The sequence below is a fragment of the Perca flavescens genome, chromosome 1, assembly GCF_004354835.1.
Source record: "Perca flavescens isolate YP-PL-M2 chromosome 1, PFLA_1.0, whole genome shotgun sequence".
Taxonomy (NCBI): Eukaryota; Metazoa; Chordata; class Actinopteri; order Perciformes; family Percidae; genus Perca; species Perca flavescens.
In genome coordinates, this window is record NC_041331.1 from 29200555 (window position 1) to 29222816 (window position 22262).

Consider the following 22262-nt stretch of genomic DNA (forward strand, 5'->3'; position numbering starts at 1 on the left):
TAACATTCATAGGAATTCTGTTCTTTGGTTTTCTTACTTTATTAATTATATTGAAATTTCGACTGATCCTTTATTTTATTTCTAGGTCAGCTTGAGAGGGAGGGCAGAGTAATGTCACAAGTTCAGGTGAGCGGGGTGGACGTCTGTGATAACCTTCCCAACCCTGAAGCTCTCACTGCCCAAACTCGCAATCTCAACCAGCCAAACACGCTCCCAGAGATTCAAAGTCTCTGTCCTTCACAAAATGAAGAGGGAGGAGGGATCATCCAAAAAGCCCCAGTCAACAACCATGGGAAGGACATCGAGAAGGAGCATGGAAGAGGCAGAGAGGAGGATGAGGAAGAAGACATTGATGAGGTGATGAAGGAAGAAGAGGAAGAGTCAGAGGAATCAAGCTGTCTAATTCGCTGCCAGTCTCCAGACACTCCCATGACTGATTCCTCCTATTCAGAAACCGGTAGGGAACATACACACGTGAAAGGGAAAATCATATTGTATACACACATGGACGTACACTTTCACACACCGTACTGTTTGAAATCTATGCTTCTTACTTTTTGCTGTAACTATTAGTTCGCTAAGTTTTTCCTTCTGCTCTTTGTCACCGGGGAGGTAGCGTATTGTGAATTCATCAATAAACAGCTACCTGCTGTTTCTGGAAACAAAGCTGCTAACAGTTGAAAGAGACTAAACATGCTCCATAGTGATGCAGACTTGCATGATAATTCTCTGGGATTGTCATTGGGAGCCACTCCTTTCATATTACACATAGGTTGATTTATTGTCAGTATAAAAACCGTTGATTAGTGGAGCTTCAAAATAAGTGCTGCACAAGATCTACAGAAACAAAGATGCCAATAGACAGTTATTTTGTATAAGAATATACTAAATAAATGTAGATCTTAAAATGATTAGTTTTTTAATGAAGTTATGAGTTTGCTTAATTTCTTATTGCAAGTTAAACATCCAAAAAACTTATCATCAAACAAATTTAACTTAATAAAAAAAAAAAGTAGTATGCCTTGCAGTGCAAGAGTAGGTGTTTTTGCTAGGGGAGAGACTTGTTCTGTACTACTAATTATTATTATTATTATTATCATTATTATTATTAATCTGTCAACTTCACTAACTAAGATAGACTCTTGCTATGACTTTTTTCACAGAGTATTAGCTTTCAGTTCAAGTAGCAACAGTTTAATGAAGGCCAACGCTCTGGTCAGTGTCTGGCTTACTCACTGTTGTAAGGCCTTTTGTGTGTTTTTAAGTGTTCAGCATTATGGATTGAGGTCAGGCTGACTGGGGGTGATTATGTCATTCTGATCACATAACTGACAGAGAGACTGGAGGTAGTGTAACAGGACAAATAAGATGTAAGGAGGCCACATGAGTGAGAGAAAAAAGAAAATTGAATAGAGGGATGGATGAAGAGAAAGATAAAAGGACCAGAAGAGAAAAAAGTAGTAAATGATATATCAGTAAACTAGAGTAGAGAAACACACACACAAAGTCTTTCTTGCTAGCCAGACATGGTAATCTGTAACAGTGTTTGTCAAACAAAACCAGCTTATAGCTCCCATTTTTACACGTCTGTGTTTGCACTAGGGCCGCAAATAACGATTATTTTAATAATCGATTAATCTGTCGATTTATTTTTTCGATTAATCGATGAATCGGATACAAAAAATAAAAAAGCATTAATTTACATCAACTCAGTACATACTTACATACATACTTGTTGTTTTAGTTAGTAGTTGTGTAAAAGTAACCCAAAGAGCAGATACAGACAGACACACACACACTTGAAGCTTATTCATTAAATTATTACCATCATTATCATCATAAGTGCAAGTTAAGTTCATTTATACAACACACAAATATATTTGTCAACAATAACTGATATGGGACAAAGCACAGAATATATACATGACAAGAGATTAAAAAAGGGGCGAGTGAATAAAACCGTGTCTTTAGTCTTTTTACTAGTCATTTTACTACTGTTATTACCGAGCTAACGCTAGCTTGTCATGCTAGTCAGCTGGATAACGAGTAAACGGCAGCACCAGAAGAGCTACTGGAGGGACGGTACGTTCCTCACTTCAGAACGGAACAGAAGTAGGATAGTGTAGTGACTTTACCCTGCTGTTGAACTCCCTTCCTCCTCATCAAGAACTCCAACATGTTTACGTTTTAGGTGCTGACTCATCACCGTGGTGCGCCCGTGCCATGCCGTGTCGCTTTTGCTTATCTTGCAATTAACACGTTTTTGATTTATTTAGTGTGAAATGCTCCCACCTTGGATGACTTGGGTCGTACTGATTTCTCTGCCCCCGCCGAGTGTTTCAGAACAACGTTACAGGTCTCTCCGGTATTTCCTCTACCCCCTCTCTGCTCTTTTTTTCTTTACTTTCGCTACGCTCTGCGCTAAACTCAAATTTTGTTTATCTCCGCGACTGAGTTGCGTAATAGTTGCGCGACACAACAAATCGATAATGAAATTCGTTGCCAACTTTTTTAATAATCAAATTTTATCAATTTTATCGATTCGTTGTTGCAGCCCTAGTTTGCACACACATACGCACACAATTAAAAGTGTGTGTGTGAGTGAGTGACAGACAGAGACAGAAAATGGGATAATACAACTAAAGTTAATACAATAATACATTGGCTGTTAACATTTCCATTTTTTAACATTAAAAATCTGAAGCAACCCATCAGTTTTTCTATGGATTAGAATGCTTCATTAAGTCATTGACCGAATCACTGTGATGTTGCGTTGTGGTCTGACGTGTCTGCTGTGCTTATTTTCTGTACTGTTACTTTGCTCGCGTCTTTGATGAACCAACTCTACCTAATGGCTCACCGCTGGTCAGACGGCTAGTTTTAGGTAAACTCAACTCAACTAGGTTCTATTCTATTTAGCTGACTTAAACTTTAAGTGTCAGTATTGTAGTGTAATAGTCCATTATACTGTGCACCTGTGTCCTCAGGACTTTCAAACTGCTTTTTGTAATCTTGTTTCAACACGTTAACTGTGCCCTAATTATTCTTTCTCTAATCTCTCTTTCTGTTTGCTGATGTCTTGCTTTCCCTCTGTAGGCAGTCTGTTGGACAATCCATATGCTTTCAGCCCTGGGACCAGTCCAGAGCCTACATCTCCTGTCATTCCAGTGGTCAGTCCAGAAACAGCATATCCCACCAGTCAAGTGGAACTTAGCCAGAGTGATGTCAAAGTGGACTCTCATAATACTAAATCAGTTGCTTCCACCACAGGGTCCATTACACTGGGACCCACCTTCACCACAGGGCCTATAGATTCTACTGCACTTGCTATAACCTCAGACACCATTCCTACCAGCCCACCTGGGCCTACATGTATCGCAGAAGCTACAGACAGCATAGCAAAAAATACCAACTTCACTACAGATCATGTAACCTCCTCCACAGAGCCCGTCTTCAACCAGGGGCTCACATGCGCCAGAGGCTTTGCCAGCTCATATGCAGGATCTATCACCTCAACTGCAGAGACATTTACAGTAACTGCTTGCACCACAAGGCTTAACACTTCCGCTGCTTCCACCCCTATGAGTGCAACAGGACCCCTTACCTTCACCACAGGGCCTATGGTTACCTGTACAGAATTCATTACCACCACAGGACCAATAACGTCAAATTGGGAACACATTACCTCCACACCAGTGCCCACTTGTTTCTCAGTCTCCAGCTGCACCACAGGGCATATTCCAAGCCCTACCCTGCTGGAGTCTCTGGAAGAGTTGGCACAAAGAGGAGATGACACTCACCTACCACAGTACCTTCACCAGGTAAGCTGTCTGTTTTATTTCTGGCATAGTTATGTCAGATACTGTGAGCTGTGTATCACCGCCAATTATGTCAGTCACTCACTTAAACAGACACTCTTCTCTTTATAGTTTATTTATGTTTTTCTTGCTGTCTTTCTTTCATTATGTCTCTTTTAAACTCTTGCTCTAGCACTAGTTATGAAATCGCAGTTATCCACTCAGCACTACTCGGAATGGCACTTTGTACCCTAAGGCATGGGTGTCTTCAGTGTCTATACACAAACAGACATGCACGCAAGTACACACATAAGTCACATGCACACTACATAAAAACATACACTGTCAGTCTTTCTCTGCCCAATTCTCTCACACACGCACACACCTGCGTGACTGGACATGTGTGTTATGGGGTGTGTGAATATTTCTGTCAGTTTGATTTACAAATGTAAATTTACAACAGGCACACCTGAGCTATGCTTCCTTCCAGGCATACAGGTGTGTATGTGACGGCCCTGGCACACCAAGCCGGCCGTTGGTCCTAGTTGAGACCGTCGGCCAAGTTTGTGCGGTGTGTCCCGCACCGTCGCCAAGCGTCGGCCTTCGTCAGCCTTTTTTCGGCCGTTCCGTTGAATCAGTGTCGGCCGAACGCAAAATTACGAATCCCACTATGGCCACGCCAAGACCCGCCCTACGAAGCAGCTCGATTGGTTGGGGTTAGGCATTTCACCTCGAGTGGTTAAGGTTAGGGTTAGGGGATTGGTCAGGGGATAGGACCTGTACACGTAAGCATGGACGCCTGGCCAATAGTAGTGTGTGAACGCTATTGAAGGGCGGGTCTTGGCGTGGCCATAGTGGGATTCGTAATATCGCCGGCCGAACAGCTAATTCATCTGATTGGCTGTTTAGCTTGAAAACCAGAGTGAGGCACACACATGGCTCCTTTTTAGTTTTCATCTCATCTGATCAATCCAATACACATAAGAGTTGTCAAAACTGGTAAAAAAATGAATGTTTCTTCTAAAAAAACACACAGGTTCAAACGTTTGGAATATCTATTTTTGCACATTATGGCCATAAGATGGCAAACGTACAATGAGATATACATAACTACTTGTTAGAGGTGTTGAAATGAATCAAATAATCAATACATCGGGATGCAACACTGACGATGCTGCATCGATGCAGTGGCCCACCATAATTGTTTATAACGCAGTGACGTCGCTCGTTAATTTTCCGACACACAAACAAACAAACCGACACACACACACGCAAAACGGCTGAGCGGAGACACGGGAGAGTGGAGAGAATCGCAAATCGAGAAGAAGAAAGAAAATACTGAGAGAAACTAGAATAGTTAGCTAGCTTGGAGGAGATCTAAGTGGAATAACGAAGCTGAAGAGGTGTAGCTACAATACAGCACTTTTCCTGTCTAACAGCAGTGGTTTAGAACAAACGTGCTAGTGTGTATGGCTAAAGTTGGAGCTAACGGCGGAGAGTTGCTGATTTCGAGGACGCGGATTTTGGACCGGAGAGGACGACAGCGTGTTTCCTTGCTGAAGAGGACTTTGCCGTAGCTGGTGACTGGTTTTCGTTTTCGTGTTTGAGCTGTGTTTCTGGGACTAACAGCTAACTGTATGTTGGATTTTTGTGTGTTGGCTTCACTGAAGATAACGTCCTTTTTTTTTCTCTCTCTGCGTGTGTGGATGTGTGTGGTTGGGTAGGTGTGTGTGTTAACACAGTGGTTTAACAGGGTTTGAGTAAGTTTTACATTGAAATGCTGTAAGGAGGAATCATTTTGTGTAGCTGGAGTGTTTTAAGTGGAAACTGATAGAGAACCGGTTTAAGGGGTAGTTGTGTGTAATATCATTTGAAGAAATATTGCAGTTAGCATATTTGAAAGTTTTTTTTTTTTTTTTATTCAATCTAACGGCTAAATATTATTTGTAAATTTAAGTTATTGTTAAAGAGATGTCTGGGGTCAGTTATTCCAATACAGCACAATAGATTTGCTGGCTAAAAGTAGGGTGGTATATGACTAATCCAAAATAGGTAAACCTTCATGGTAGCTACTTTAAAGAAATGAACCCAAACACTTCATCATTCCAGTCTAAAGTTATGTATTGCAGCTTGGGCATTGCACTTGACAATGCAAGTTTGTCAAGTCAAACATCCTATATGGCTTTAATAGAAAAATATTTTTTGACGCATTGTGATGCATCAAGATATCGAATTGCTAATCTGATAATTTTAATCGAATCGGGAGATCAGTGAAGATTCACACCTCTACTACTTGTGTAGGCATATGTAGTATGTCATATGGCTGACATATGTCAGCCATTGTAGTCACTAATCCCTCGCCGTTGGCTTGGTGTGTCAGGACCAATGAAAGAGAGACATCTGAGCCCTTTCCCAATTCCCAGTTTGTGCATCCCTGTCCCTATCCCTCTCCTCGATTCCTCTTCTCACGTCTTAGTCTCACCCACTATGCTGAAATAATCCTAATGAAGTTAAGCTGCTGTTTCTCAAGCGTCTTTCCAGACAAGACAGAAGCTGCTGTTCACATTTTAGAGAACGTTGATAATATTTTCCACATTAATTATTTCACCCATTTGTTATTCATCAGAATGTTGCCCGATCCGTAGATTAACCACGGGGCCGTGGATATATTATCTCTCTCTCTCCTCTTTTTCCTCTCTGTCTTTCTTAGGGTTGGGTATCGTATGATTCCGATTCCTAAACCGATTCTTGAAAAACTGAAAAATGACATCAAAGATGTAATATGTTTACTAGCGATCACGTGCAGTGAATGGTTAATATGCTTTTACGTCCGTTTTGGTGAGCCCAGAGGGAAAATATGGCATTTTAAAAGTAGCCTATATTTACGCTAGCTAGCTAACAGTAGACTACAGAGAAAGTGTGATATTTTTACATCCGTTTTGGAGGGAAAGAGGGAAAAATATTTCAGTCGACACATTAAGTGGACCTGAAATGTGGAACCGAAATTTGCGTTATAATCCGGTCCGATTCCTACCGGTTGCGTAGTACCCAACCCTAGTCTTTCTGTCACGCCTCTTTGTTTACAGTACGTGCCACAGGTAAAAAGACTTTGTTGTATCCTCGATTATAACTCCTCTGAAGAGCCTCCTTGATCCTTGCTCCTTCAATGTGCATTTTAGGAATTGCGCGCTGAGAATGATTTCCGGGTCACAAGCTGGAGGATCGAGGAGTCAAGGAAGTACAGTACAAATTTGGTAATTGAGAAAGGCATTAAGACATAACACACATGTGCTTCTGCCTCTTTTTTCTCAAACGTTTTGATAAAATACTATAAGCTCTGATGTCACCATAACAAAACTGTGTTGTGGAAACACAAATGAATAACTGAATGATGAAAATGTCTTAACTATTAAATACCTTGGATCAAACAGCACAGAAACCGTAAACAGTTACACTGCTTTAGGCAAGATGCAAACCACAGGCTGTTGTTCTTAATCCAAAGCTTTCTTCCTGCATCACAATGCCATAGTAAAATAAATTTTGTGTGTGTGTGTGTGTGTGTGTGTGTGTGTGTGTGTGTGTGTGTGTGTGTGTGTGTGTGTGTGTGTGTGTGTGTGTGTGTGTGTGTGTGTGTGTGTGTGTGTGTGTGTGTGTGTGTGTGTGTGTGTGTGTGTGTGTGTGTGTGTATAAACAGGCATGACAGCACAAATCTCGTTGTGTGTGAGCTCTGCTACTAACTTAAGTATTGGTACAATAGTGACTTTGGAAGATATTAAAAAAAGCAGAGTCAAAAACTATAATATTTCCACTGTTTCCAGTCAGTAGGATTTTAAAAGAAAATGTACTTTCAGTGATTATAGAAAATGAGCGCTCCTCTGGCAACCGCTTTACAACAGGTACACAGGTCTACAACTGGTCTAATTAATCTATTGTTTTCAGGCCTAATTAAAGTTGACCTAAAGGCATAAAGGTCAATAATGTTTTTAATTTTATGATTAAAAAAGATATGCATTCAAGTTAATCTGTCTTGTTTATTCTATAGAATTTTAAAAGTGTTTTTGTTGTAGTTATGGTTTGTGCAAAAATCACAAACATTTTATATATATAATCTCTATTATCAAAAAACAGAAAACTAATTTCTCTTTCCAACTTCTGAATCTGGACCACGTCAGTACATTGACCTATAGAGGTCGCTCAGTTGTCACTGCCCCTCACTTCATTAGAAATGTGAGAGCCTTTTGTGCCCTCCTTTCCCTCTCTCTCTTTCTTTCTCTCTCTCTCTCACACACACACACACACACACACACACACACACACACACACACACACTTCTCTTGTTCTGAGATCAGCTGAGCAGCATGAAAGCGACACTTGCTGAAGAGAGGTAGTGTCTAAAATGGTTTCTTGTTTTTCTGTCTTGCTTTTCACTTACTCTTGTTTTCACTGTCTCTCCTAAATGCTAGGGACTTGCGTAACTATTTTATTATGTTTCTGATATCTGTTTTTTTCCTTAGTTAATGATTATAGAAGCCATTGCAGCAGTAGCAGAACAGTTAGCGCTCCGTATAGTGTGGTTTCTATTTTCAAGATTGGCGTCATTTCTACTTGTTTTCTTGTATCTAATACATGTTCAATAACCCACTGGGCCAGACTCTGATAGCTTGCTTCCATGAAAAAACATTTTAAAAGCATGCACTTAAAAAAAAGAAAAAAAAAAAGTAATGTCTTTCTCTCTTTGCAGATTGCCGAGGCCTTTGTCCTTCACGAAGACTGTATCCTTATCAATATGTTGAAGTGTGTCTGTGCGTATTGGGGTTAGGTGGTCGGGGGGCAGCTTTTATTTTAATTTGTGCTATAAGTGTCATTCACTTACCTCCTCTACACTTTTGTATTCATGTGTTTTTCTTTGGCTAACTATTACTTGTTTATGATTTATAATCGGAATTATTTCACACGCTGGACTTAGAGTATGTCCACACTAATGTTTTCATTTTAAGACTGCATTTATTAACAAAAACGTCCTCACAAGCGCTTTATGACAGTTTCAGAAATAATATCCATTGTGGCCGGGTTGGCTCAGTGGGTGGAGCCGGCACACATGTATTTAGAGGTTTGTGCCTCGACGCAGGGGTCCGGGGTTCGACTCCGACCTGTGACGATTTCCTGCATGTCTTCCCTCTCTCTCCCCTTTTTCATCTGTCCTGTCCATTAAAGGCAGAAAAGCCCAAAAAAATATTTTTTTTCAGAAATAATATCCATCCATACTAAAGCCTGAAAACACATATCGCATGAACATTCACGTGCATGCCCGGTGTAGGTGAATGGTCAGGCGATGTGCATTTTCAGGCCAGTGTAAACACAGTGTAAGACATGGACATGGGAAGTGCCACTAACTGCTCGAATAATAGCTTGCCTCCTGCGCTATGTAGGCAGTAATAGCACAATTAAATGCAGAATTTAACTGCACAACAGCTGATAGCATCGACAACAAGGTCAGCAACGCCTGTAATTTATTATCAATGTTGAATTAATCAATTAGTCAAGGCTAGTCAAATTTAGTAATTTGTTTTCTTCTGGGAAAGGGTCATGTGATCGGGGTGTGACGAATCAGGGCAGGACACGTTGTGATGGATAAGACCCAATCAGGAAGTGAACGTCTGTGTCTGCGTCATCGCTTTGTCAGGTCTCTCCGCAAGACAATAAGGAAAAAACTCATAAAATGCATGATTTCTGAATGGAGTTCAGATCAATCAGGGCTATGCTATGCAGGAGAACTTCAACACTGATAGGCTTTTGCAGCACAGCGTAACGCACATTTCTCTGCATTGACTTTGTTTGTAATCGTTATATAATCGTTAATGCGCAAAAAAAAATCCCTTTGCATTTGGTGTGAACACACCATTAGAGCTTGAGGATTTGAAGTGACTTTCTGTGAATTACCTGATGCCTCGCTGACATAGAATAGACCAGAGGTCTTCAATGTTTTTTAAGCCAAGGACCCCTTAACTCAAAGAGCGATGGAGCAGGGACCCCCTACGGTATAAAATCAAGTTGCATATTAAATTGGGCCTACAATAACCTGTAGGGCGGCCTAAAGTCTTTATACATATCATTTTTGCATAGAATACTAAACTATTCAAATAGCCTAATAATTGTTGGCATGATTTTATAATCATGTTTTAATGTTAAACATTACAGTAAATCATTAGGATTAACTATCTGTGTATGGCCTTAGTGACTACCATATAGGCCAGTAGGGATTTATATTTGCTAATATGTTGGATTCATGTTAAGACTTTTTAATTTTTGAAAAATCTTTCAAAAATTAACAAGAATTTTGGAGGCCCCCCTGCATTGACCCTGAGGACCCCCTAGGGATCCTGGACCCCCTGTTGAAGATCACTGGAATAGACGGAGGAGAAAAGAGTGGAAAATAACTTGTGAAAAGAGAAGGGGATAAGGGAAAACGCTGAACAGAAGGAGAGGAGGAATCATGAAAGAGACAGAATAGAAGGTGAAAGAGAGGAAAAGCACCAGTGGCTGAGCTGGTTTACACAAAATACCCAAAGGCCAACAAGTTAGAGAGGCAGCGAGAAAGAACACACATACACAGAGGGAAGTTAGATACGCAGATTAAAACATGACTGGGAGGAAAACTACAGCATGTTGCCAAAACAATTCACTTGTCAGATGAGGAAAGATTGCAGCATTTACAGGTAAGTTCCAAGTAAACGGTCAAAAAATGTCATAAACAAAGCCATTCTCTGGATTGATATGGAGGTCCCCTTTAGGGAAATTAGGTGATGCTAATCGGCTGAACTTTTTAGCTGTTTGCAAATCAAAAGGTTCTTTGATCCTTAACCAAAGAACCTTTTGTTTTGAAATGTTGATCGTCACTGTACAGTGCATACACACAACCTGAATACTTTGCAAACACTCACAGAAAGAGACACTCTTATACAAATACACTCAAACACTTACAGTCAATAAAGACCAAGTATAAAGCAGAGTAGGTGAAAGGGAGGAAGAAAGGCAGGATAGCGAGCATGAGAAAGAATTTGAAATTTTGACAGGATTAATCAGAAGAAAGAGATCCAGTTGGAGGGAAGAAAGCGAAGGGATAGCTAGCTTAGCTATGTCATGTATAGAGGGCTAGTTAGAGAGAGAAAGCATTAGGCCATGTCAAAGAAGGATTGTGTTCTGGCTGCTCATATCCATAAACATGGGAAACTGCACCCCCCGCCTCCTTTTCTCTTTGTCCTCCTATTATGTTAGTCGTGTGTGTGTGTTTTAATGTGTTTCTTAACCTGTGATGTCAGACCAGCGGGCATTATGGTGCATCCAACTAGAGAGACTCTATCACCAGAGAGTATTGGACAATCTGAATGCACTACAAGAACAGTGGGGTAACACACATGCACACACAGTACACAAGCATCAGATGCACATCTACACAAACGTAGAGTATGTTGTCCATGTAACATACTTAGTTATATATTGTAATATAAATTCATTATGATAAAACTGTATATATATATTTTATTTATTGGGCAAATAATTAAGTATGACAATACAGTAAATCCAAGAATTTTCTACAAGCTACACCTAAAAAAGTATTGTACTATAAAACAGTTGCACTTTTTATTGAGGCTTTACATATTACTGAATTTCATCCTTGTCATTGTACAGTGCCCACATGCACAGCTATCAATCATAAAACAACTCAACAGTATAACTGCAGCCTCTCTGTCTTGTCCATTGGATCCCAATAATATATATTTAATGTAGCTTAATGATCATATAATTTAAATTCCATCAGGAAACATTCAGGATTATGGACCCTAGATTGCATTTATACTGTATGTGTATTGCTTACAGGGAGCTCAGCTCTTACAGGCTTCCTCATAGTTGTAATAATGCTTTTAACTCCCTGTATCTCTGTGTATCTCCGTCTCTCTTAGAAAGTCAGTGTAGAGGTTCTTTCTCAGACCTGGCAACCCAACATCTGGACACTCTTAAAAACATCTGTGAAACGCACAGTCGGTCAGTCTGAGTGCATGTGTGTGGGGGTGTTAATGAACTCTTTGCATGTACATTTTTCCTAAATGGAGTATTTATTGTCACGTAAACCACAAACCAGTTCAACATTTTGGGAAATATGCTTGTTAACTGTCTTAACCAAAGTCAGACAAGAAGATCAATATCAATTTCATTGCAGAAATAGGTCTGAAATGTGTTTGGCCTAGATTGGAAAAATTAGATTAGGACTGACGCAAATGCTTTGCTTCTCCAGTCTCCCGTCGAAATCTCTAATATATACCGCTTATATGTATGTATGTATTATATGTAGGTTTGGATTTACTTACTCACTTAAAACTGAGCAAGGTTGTTTCCCCTTTTTTGTCTTTGACTTTCTACTCTTTGCTAACCTAAATCTCTGTGAGGGATGAACAGAGCTTAAATGAATAGCGTTGTTCTCATCTTACTCTAGTTAAGATTGTGTACAAGCATATTTACCTAGACTGACCTAGACACAGTATGGTAAAGTGTGTGGTGACATATTTGCAAGTTGTTGCAATATTCCAGAAAATGTTGACAATAATCAATTAATTAAAATATGTTGTGCTTCTGTCATAAAGAGTTTCTGTGTATGTGCATGTGTTGTTTGGTGAGACGTGTGTAAAGGTGTATGTTGTTGGATGGGCTCATGCAAGTGTAACAAATTAGTCAAGTGAAGCCCACCTTAGCATTTTTAATTATTTAATAGGAAGTCCAAAGTGTATTATACCTGCCAGACACACACCATACGTGTGTACGTGTTTGTGTGTGTGTGTGTGTGTGTGTGTGTGTGTGTGTGTGTGTGGGTGGTGAGCAGTGCAGTGATAGTTTAAACATATGGCCCTTTGCTGCTGCTGCACTTTCAGATATTTGAGACTTCACACTGCTAGGGTTTCATTGGCAACACACACACACACACACACACACACACACGTTGTAATAGCCAGAGAAATGTGTTCCAGCTAATATTAGATTGGGAGAGTAGAGAGGGGTCACCAATCTTTCACATCTTCATTTACCAAAACCAAGAACAAACTTTCAATACTCTCAACATATCACTCTGTCTCTCTTTCTGTCTTCTGTTCACAGACCAGGAGCTAGAGATGCTGTGGTAAGACATTCATCATTGTTGTGTGTGTCCGTGTGTATGACAGAGGGAATGTACATACAATACTGTAAAGGCAGAATGAATGTGTATTTTGCATTTCAAGTGACTAATTGATGCCATGTTAACATAACCTGACTCCGCCAGATGGATTGCTTCACATTTGCTCGGCATATCCATCTGGGAACTTTCCATTGGAGAACTTTTGGGAAGGGGCGGAAATACTGGTTAGCTGATTGGATGACCCATCTGTCTATCACTTATGTTGGTGATAGACGGCCAAATCAACCAATCAGATCCACGAAGCGTATTAAAATACAACCACAAGCCCACCCCTGCTGCTGCAGGCAAAGCATAGCTCGTTAGCTCAGCATGCAAGCAACATGTCGGTAAAGGAGATTTGCTGTTTGTGTAACGAGAATTTAGGAATAAAAGGCACCATTTCAGGTTCCCGGACCATATTCCAAAAGAAGGATCCAAGAGAAAAAAAGCATTAGTGAGCGGCTAACAGAATTAGGGCTACCGCTGTTTGAAAATACTGGTTAGCTAATTGGATAAACCATCGGTCTATCACCACCTAACCCACCTCAAAACCAACGCTGATTGGCCCGGTCATTTGGCTAACGGCTCCAAATTTTCTCTGCCTCAAGATGCCAGACTGATCTGCGAGTGGAAAACTGGAGCTCGCGAGATCAGGACGGTCTCACAAGGCTAATGTTAACATGTTGCATGTAAAATATCTATGGACCTTTTTCACAGCAGACATTTTGACTTGTCATAGTAGGAAAAGCACAGCTGAAATTGATAACCTTAAAGTGTCCCAGGAAGCTATTTCAGTGAGTCAGCATGCACAATACCAGGACCTCTCCTAAGTGGAATGCAGCCATCATTAATGGTTTTGAATACACGTGTGCTTTTCCTACTATGACATGTCAACATGTCTGCTGTGAAAAAGGTCTATTAAGTGTCCATGGTGTACAACCTTAAGTTTAGTGTGCATGTACCCATAGGTTAAATTTTAAATCACGTGTAATTTACACATTACTAATCTGTGTAGTGTATGTACATGCATTACATATTTCTGTGTGTGTGTGTGTGTGTACAGTGTGCATCTCTGGACCTTTTGAGGCCTGCACTGCCTTCATGTACCTCAGGTGAGTGAGTCGTTGCATTTATGTCATGTCAGGGTAGGAATGTCCTTACTCAAAGTCCACTTACTAGCTTTTTCCATAGTGTTCAACCAAAAGGAGAATGAGTTTTCAATCGCATCTCCTGATTCAGTTTAAAATTTTGGAAAAAGCAAGTAAGTGGACCTTAAAGGAACATGGCGACTAATTGGGACTTAGCTTATTCACCGTATCCCCCAGAGTTAGATAAGTCCATACATACCCTTCTCATCTCTGTGCGTGTCCTAACTCTGTCTGACGCACCCACCGCTAGCCTAGCTTAGCACAGATCCTGGAGGTAACCGGCTCCATCTAGCCTATTGCTCCCAATAAGTGACAAAATAACGCCAACAATTTTCATTTTCGCCAAAATTTGTGATACCACATCGAGTGAAACAGCGAGCTTGCAAAAGATTTTTAAACCTAGGAGAGATTGGTGCATTTTTTTCCCAGTTGGTAGTACATGTTTTAAGAATGGATACATGGAAAGTCTGATGCTAACAGCTCCCATTGCAATGTACACTGTGTTGAAAAGATGTATTTTAAGAGGTTTTGTTTGTCTGTTGAGAAATTCCACCAAGAGCTTTTATTCTCCAACTCTCTTTATTCAATGTTTAAAACATCTTTCTACCCCCCCCCCATTACTATCTACATCCCTTTCTATATCCCTCCACTCTTTCCACCACTCTTCTCCTCAACTCTCTATTTCTCTTCTTCATCCAGCCCATCAGGATGACAAAGAGATAGAGCAGAGAGCCGGAGACTCCTCCTGTTCTCAAAACAGCCATTCAGTCATACCATCCTTTAATTTGACTGATAGGCTCAATTCCCCTGATATCTCCGAAAAGAACAAGGAAGACCCAGACTGGGAAGTAGAGGGGAAGGACTGTTTCTATGGAGATCAGCTGACTGACAAGCAAGGCAGCGACAAAGAGGGAGGAGAAGCAGGAGTGGAAGGATACACCATTTCCGTCATAGGAAATGGACTGCACCCCTCTACAGCTGGAGAAATGGATCAGCCCAAGCCTGCAGAGCAGCAGGGAGGAGATTTAGGTCCTGCACAGGAAAAGGAGGCAAAAAGAGGCGAAGAGGAGAGGGACGTGGCGGAGGCAGCTGAGACTTTGGAGATGCAAGATGAGGGAGATGGAGAAGAGGAGGAGAAGGAAAGAGACTCTCCTCTATGTCAGAAAGCTCTCCTAGTGGAGACTCTGGTCAGTAGGGCAGAGGTAGAGGTACAACAGCTGCACCAGGAAGCCCTAACTGAGGAGAAGCGACATGAGGAGACCCAGGTACATATCAGAATTTGAAAATCAAAGTAAATATAGAGAAATCCAAGCAACGTTTTAAAGTCTGTCATTTATGAGCTCCTAGTTTGGTTGTTTTGGTAGTAATCTTACACTTTACTTTCTACCATGACTTGTCACCAGAATGAGTATCTTATTTGTTTTCTTCTGTTGATGGGGTTTCGCATTGCTCCAGGTTTTAGAAGTTGTGATAGTTGTGAACTACTCAGTTCCTCTATTCACTTTAGCTGGAAATATAAAACGTATCACTTCCTCTAGATACTTTCAGATCACTATTTCCTGGGAACAGTCTACCCATCACTTAACAGCTTTCACTAACACGCATAGGTTTTAATGGCTTGGATCTGAATTGTGTTATAGCAGTTCAATAGAAAGTAGAGCAACAAAATGGATTACTGTCTCCATATCTGTATATTGATATGTACTGTTCCTCAGGAGGCTTACATGAAGCAGCAGGAGCAGGTGGAAGAGGGGAAGGAGGACGAGGAAGATGAGGATGAGGAGGATGAGTACGAAGTTGAGCAAGTTGACATCATTAGAGAAGCTGCCTCGCTGGACGACCTGGCTAAACTCATCACTGTAGAGGAGGTGTGTACATTATCATGCTTTGCTGTGGACGAGTATGTTTAGCAAGTTATGTTACATTGATATAATATTTATGGTATTTATTATTATAAATAATTATTATTATATTTGTTGATGCATTTGCATGAATGCTGGTGTGTGTATGAAGCATTAGGATTACTTGTACAAGTATGCAATATACATATAACCTGGCATTATTTGTTACATTTTAGCTTCCTCTTAGCCTCAGTCTAAAGCAATAACTATCGGGCGCCTGGTTGGCTCACCTGGTGGGGCCTGCACCCATGTGCAGAGGCTCGTTCCTTGGCGCAGTGGCCGCGTGTTTGGTTCCAACCTGCAGCCCTTTGATGCATGTCGTTCCCCCTCTCTCCCCTTTCAAGTCTAAGCTGTCCTGTCAAAAATAAAGGCCTAAAATGCCACAAAAAATATTCTTTAAAGTAATAACTACTGAACTCAACAAAGACGCACCGGTGGAACCACAAACCCATTTAAAGGTGCTCTAAGCGATGATGGGTGATGTTACTTCTTGTTGACGTTCGATGTATTGTCAAACAAAACAAAGGCTAGCTCGCCCCTCCCCCACCCTTCCGCACACTAACCCCCCCCAAATCCTTCTAGTCGGTTATTGGCTCGAACACTGTTTCATGGTGCAGGTTGGCGCAGTTTGTTTTTGTTGTCTTTTGTGGAGCCTGGGCTGTCTACAGAGACTGCACTTTTTTACAGTGTGTTCAGGGGACAGGCAGCTAGCAGATAGTAAGGAGATGTTTGCTGTATGTGACAAAACATGTAGCCTAAAAAACGCGTGACTTCGCTTAGAGCACCTTTAAACTACAAATTGGCAATTTGACGACCCTTTTAAGGTTCCTGTCTGTCCTTTATAATGGACAGCACGGTCCCCTTTTAAGCAGCCCTAATTGTATTACGTAGCCCTGTGAAGCTAATTTGACATTTATCTCTTCTATACTGAGAGAATAAGATTTTGAGAGAAAAGTAGGGGAACTGAAAATGTCATTCAGTGTCATGCGCCTGCAGTGTCAACATCTAACACTGTTATTTTTCTGATATAATTATTTCAGAATGGATGGATAACCTCAATTTGGTTTTATATCTATGTGTGGTGTGTTGAGAAAAAAGCTTCTATTAACATTGATTGTGTCATTAGTTGACTTTAAGCTCAAGTGCTGCTCACTGACTCATTTTCATAGTTAAATCTTCTTCTGTGAAAGACACGAACAGGGAGAGACGTAAATGAAAGGGAGTTAGCTGTGGGGAGATGCTTAGTACATGGAGCAGAGACAGAAAGAGCCGAGGCCCAATGGTAACCAGAGGAGTTGCCTGGTTTTATCATAATACAGGATGTAGAGCAGCCAGGGAGATAATGTTTTAGCAATGGTACCTGTAGTACTTTGATGTAGCAGGTCATTTTGGTTCCCTTTTTGGATCTCTGCGATGAGTCTAGTCAAGGGGCAAAACTGAAACTTATCTTATTGGAAGCTTTTTGATGATTAATTGATTTTGGACAAAATCGCTTGAGGGGGAATAAATAAATAAATAAATTAATCATTTCACAAGGTCTGTGTGCTAATGTTAAGCAGACGGGTTGCAAAATATGACAGGTACCACCACTTGGCTAAAGTTAATTTGCAATTGTTCTATGTATTTTTAGCACTTTTGAGCCTGGAATGATCGTTGAAAGTATAATGTGCCTAACTTAACTCATAGGGAAGCAGTGCCTGGTACTGTGTTACTGACTGTAAATAAGTGTGTAGGAGGGAGCGTTGATAGTGAGATTTAAAGTTCAGTACTGCTGATTGTGTGGTGTCCTGATATCTGAGGCCTCTACTACGAAGCAGGATTTGGCGTTAGCGAGCTAACTTCAGGTACAACCCAGGATTTTCTGTATCACGAAGGTGGATCACTTGTTATCGGGTTCAATCGCCGTGGTAACTCATGCTGAACACCTAACCTGGTAGGGAGCAGGTTAAGTTGGAGATTAGAGATCAACCGGTGTAAAAGCACCGCCTACTGACCAATCAATACTCGATTGATAACGGCGTCACCGTTCTTATAGAAGATCAGGTGGAGCTCAGTGCGCAGAGAGAGGGAGGGGGAGAGAGAGAGAGAGGTGTGCGCTTATAAAAGTTAAAACATTTAGAGACCGACAACCCTGTTATTTTTATGAAATAGCCTATATATATTTTAATGGGAGGGAATTACATATCTGCTATTTCTCGACTTCTTGAGCCGTGTGTCGCCAATGCGCACATCGGCTTATGATTTTATATGTTTTATTTGCTCTCACGATCGCTTCCCACTGCCAGGGTTGCAACTGCAATAATAGGCTAAAGCAGGGGTATTCAACTAAATTTTAAAAAGGTCCAGTTAGAGAAAATGTTTTGAAGCAAAGGTCCGGAAGATCATAATGTCTAACAATTTAGTGTTATATATATTTAAGTAGCCTAGTAGTTGTATGAACATCTGAATGTAATCAATAACTGACCATCAAATTAATTCAGTACAATTCAAAAACTTGTTGACAATATTTATTGTCACGTAACATAGAACTGAACTTATATGTATGACTGTATGTATATTGTTCTCTCATTAACTAAATAAAACTAGGGCTGCATTTCAAAATACAGGGCTTAAAGTGAAAAAAAATCCTGAGCCTGAAACTTTTTGGAAGGGGTAAAGTCCTTACATTATACATCACAATCACAACTTTGCATTGTTTAGCTTTTCATAAACTCTTGGACAAAGCCGTTATGTTTAAATAACTCACGCATGAAAACAGGTCCGGGGTGAAAAAGGTGAGAAGGATATTACCCCTCTAGGGGGGTCCAGGGGATTTTAAATTTTAAATATTACATATGTTAAAACATCAATCTGATGCATTTTGAGATGCATTTTTTGCCAACCAACAGTGTAATATTTCAATATGCACTCATTTAAGTTAATTTGACTGGCAAAACAGTTAAAGTCCTTCTGACATTACACAATAATAAAAGTCATATTTTATAAAAACTAAAAAGTTTTGGATACATTTTTACTTCTTCCAACCATATGTTAAATAAAGAGTCAATGTGGATTTACATATTGCAATAATATAATCCTACAATGAATCATTGTGAAAACTAAAATGTACTACTTTGGCCAGTCATCATCAAAAAAAGTGAATTAGTACATTCATGATTTTGTCCATGTTGATATTAGCTGCTTTATTTACATTTATTAAAAACGTGGCATTGTTTATCTTTTCATATAGATGTCTAGACTGTGGGACAAGGCCGTTATGTTTAAATACCTGCCATGCTGATTCCAGACAGACAGCTTTGTCAAAGCAGTTTGGGCTTCAGATAGCTACAGTATCACGGTCGGTCAGTAAAGGAACAGTCTTATCGGTAGCCGCCGTTGCCGGTAACGTACTTGTATGACAGAGAGTGCACGGACCGAAGCTTTGTGACTAGCATCTAATGATTAGCATCTAATGACTAGCCAGCCCTCTCTTACCGCTGCTGCCGTCCGGTATCCTTCAACATGCGCTGCAGAAGCACCAGCCTCCCTCAGTTTTTAGACACCATGTGCTAAACGGCTTCCTGTCTCCATCCTTTTCCTCTTGTCCTCCATTCATGCCCAGCGCCATTTGTTTTAACTCCTTTCTCAACTAAAGCTCTATCTGTTCCAGGTTTGATAAACTTTGCATCCATTTTTTTAGCCGCGTTACCACGGAGACCACACCGCACTCTCGCTTTTTGGCAAAGACCCGCCCTACTTTGCATCTGATTGGCTAGAACTCGTTTCATTGGTAGGTGGAAGTTTGATGATTAAATCCAGCGCATCAAAACAAATCCCATGTGGACTTTTTAATTTATTTATTTTTCTAAAATATTCATATGCCAGAAATCCGGCACCAGGCCCGATTACTTTCACCTCTGTTAGTTAGAGCTGCGTTCCTCTTATATGATTGGTAGGTGAAATCAATTGACTTGAAAATATTAAACTGCATGCAAGTTTTTTTTTTTTTCCTCACGGCCGCACGCCGGAGATCCGGTACGGTGCCGGAATACTTTAAGCCCTGAAAATAAGAGAAAATAATAGACATGCACCGATTACAACTTTCTAGGCCAATTTCCGATTTTCTTTGAGTTAGGCCAGCTGATACCGATTTTAGCCGATTCCGATTTAATTTTTTCCAACCACTTTACAGCACACACAAATATTTGTTTTCTCTTTTCTTTAATAGAACATTTTGCACAGAACATAAAACATTTTTTGAACAGATAATGGATCACTATAAAATAGAACTATACTCCTGGTGTGGGAAATTCATACACATCTAAAGTACAATGTTAGAACCATTTCCTTCTTTTTACATCTAATATCCAACTTAATATAATAAATATAGTCTTGCAGTATAAAGATATTTCTCAAAACACAGACGCAGGCCTGTTTGAACGTCAACAGTAACGTTAGCTGAAAACGTAAACATCACACAAATGATTTAACGTCACCACTCATTTTACACACAGTTTAGCAACAAAACTAAACCCTGGGGGAAGATTACTACATTTTTAATGTTGGTTTGGAGCGGTATGCATCCCCACTAACCTGGAAAGCGTTTTAAACAGTAACGGTAATACAGCGTCTCTTGCAGCCGGACGTCAGAGGCAGAGGGACAGTCACCGCAGCGTTCGCTAATGTTGGCTTCTTGTCTCATCTGGGGTCTGATAAACAGTCAATGCATCAAAGTCAGGGTGCCCGACGCTATTTTCCGAAAAAACTGTAGCTGTCATATTTCACGGGACCCACGGTTCAGCCTCAGAGGGGAGAGAGCGAGAGCGGTTGTGATCATGTATAATTACGACTTTATAACATTTCATAAACAGCTGACTCGTCTATCTCTCCCTTTCTCCTTCTCACTCGTCTGTTTTGCTCCCTTTATCCGTCTCACTCTTATTTTCCTCAACTTTCTCCATCTCACTCGTCTGTATCTCTCCCTTTCTCTGTCTCATCGTGTTTTCACTCCCTTTGTTTTCTACATGTATCGCTATCTTTTTAATCCAACTTTCTTTTCCTGTGTAACTTGCCTCTAACTCTCTCATCTGTCTGCACTGTAGAGTCCCAATGTTTACCCCCCGGAATGCGAAGACTTCATTGGCTGAGTGGTATCACGTGGGAAGGCTTAACTCGCATGCAATTGGTCTGTGCGTTTCCTCATCCACTAAACCACTACCATAAAGAATACAAAAGCTGCGCATATTAAAATAGAAGCGCCCGTTAGGTTTTAATTCATAATCTTTTGTTTTGGTCCGGGTCCGGATGGGACGGCTTCTAGGTCCGGATCCGGACCGCGGTCCGCCTGTTAGTGACCTATGGGCTAAAGCAACGACAGTTTATGGAAAGCACAAGTGTAATTATGGTCAGGTCTTGGTCCTGACTGATGGGGAAGCGATATTGATAAGAGTAGGCTAATTTACGCATCTACAGCGTGATCGGCAATTTTTTTTATCTTGCTTCGTAGTACAGGCCTCTGGTGGGCATGGCTGGTGAGGTGCATCCAACATGTTCTTCATCATACACAATGTTGTCAGTGTCTTTTGTATGAAGATTAACAGATGTAACTTTATTTTGGTATAAATCTAAATTGTGTTTTGTTGATAATGTGTCTGTGCTTCCTAACATCTCTTTGTTTTTGTTTTGTTTTTTGCTTGTCAGATGTCTCCTGCCTCTGGCCTGGTTTCCATATTGAAAAAGCGGCGAGTTTGTGTGGACAACAGGAGTGTGTCTGCCAGCTCAGAGCCCCGACACGACAACATCCCTACCAAAAGACGCGTCCACTTCAAAGTCCCTGAAGATGGCTATGAGCATGGTGTGTTTGTGTGTTTATTGCCTACAGATCAGAGATTTCATAAACATAGGACTAGTGAATTGAACTGTAACATTGGCAGTAGGGCTGCCACCTCTTAGTCGATTAGGCTAATCGGTCGTTTTGGTCTTAGTCGACTAAGATTTCGTTAGTCGATTCGTCATTTTTTATGCTTATTCATGCTTAATTACTTATTTCCAAGAAACTTCTGAGCACATTTATGGTAAACACAAGATTTAAAGTGGTGCTTTTGCAGGATTAATTGTGGAGAAACTCAGTTTTACAGATGGTTAATTAACTTTTTATTATTATTCATTTATATTGTGCTTTTCTAGTCTTAAGCACCTTTCAAAGCGCACAGCTCTGTCAATTAAATCAACT

The 22262-nt window shown here is 40.5% G+C and overlaps 1 protein-coding gene across 3 annotated transcripts in view; it reads left to right on the forward strand.

The window, feature by feature from the left end:
* Positions 1 to 22262, forward strand: part of cnsta (consortin, connexin sorting protein a) — a 29761-nt gene that overhangs the window by 3238 nt on the left and 4261 nt on the right. For all 3 annotated transcript variants that reach the window (XM_028595596.1, XM_028595681.1, XM_028595762.1), the window contains exons 3-12: positions 86 to 457; positions 3097 to 3821; positions 8539 to 8569; positions 11117 to 11203; positions 11759 to 11840; positions 12945 to 12966; positions 14066 to 14114; positions 14850 to 15415; positions 15866 to 16018; positions 21731 to 21884. In XM_028595596.1, the coding sequence (XP_028451397.1) occupies positions 86 to 457; positions 3097 to 3821; positions 8539 to 8569; positions 11117 to 11203; positions 11759 to 11840; positions 12945 to 12966; positions 14066 to 14114; positions 14850 to 15415; positions 15866 to 16018; positions 21731 to 21884 (2241 nt within the window). The remainder of the gene's footprint in view (positions 1 to 85; positions 458 to 3096; positions 3822 to 8538; positions 8570 to 11116; positions 11204 to 11758; positions 11841 to 12944; positions 12967 to 14065; positions 14115 to 14849; positions 15416 to 15865; positions 16019 to 21730; positions 21885 to 22262) is intronic.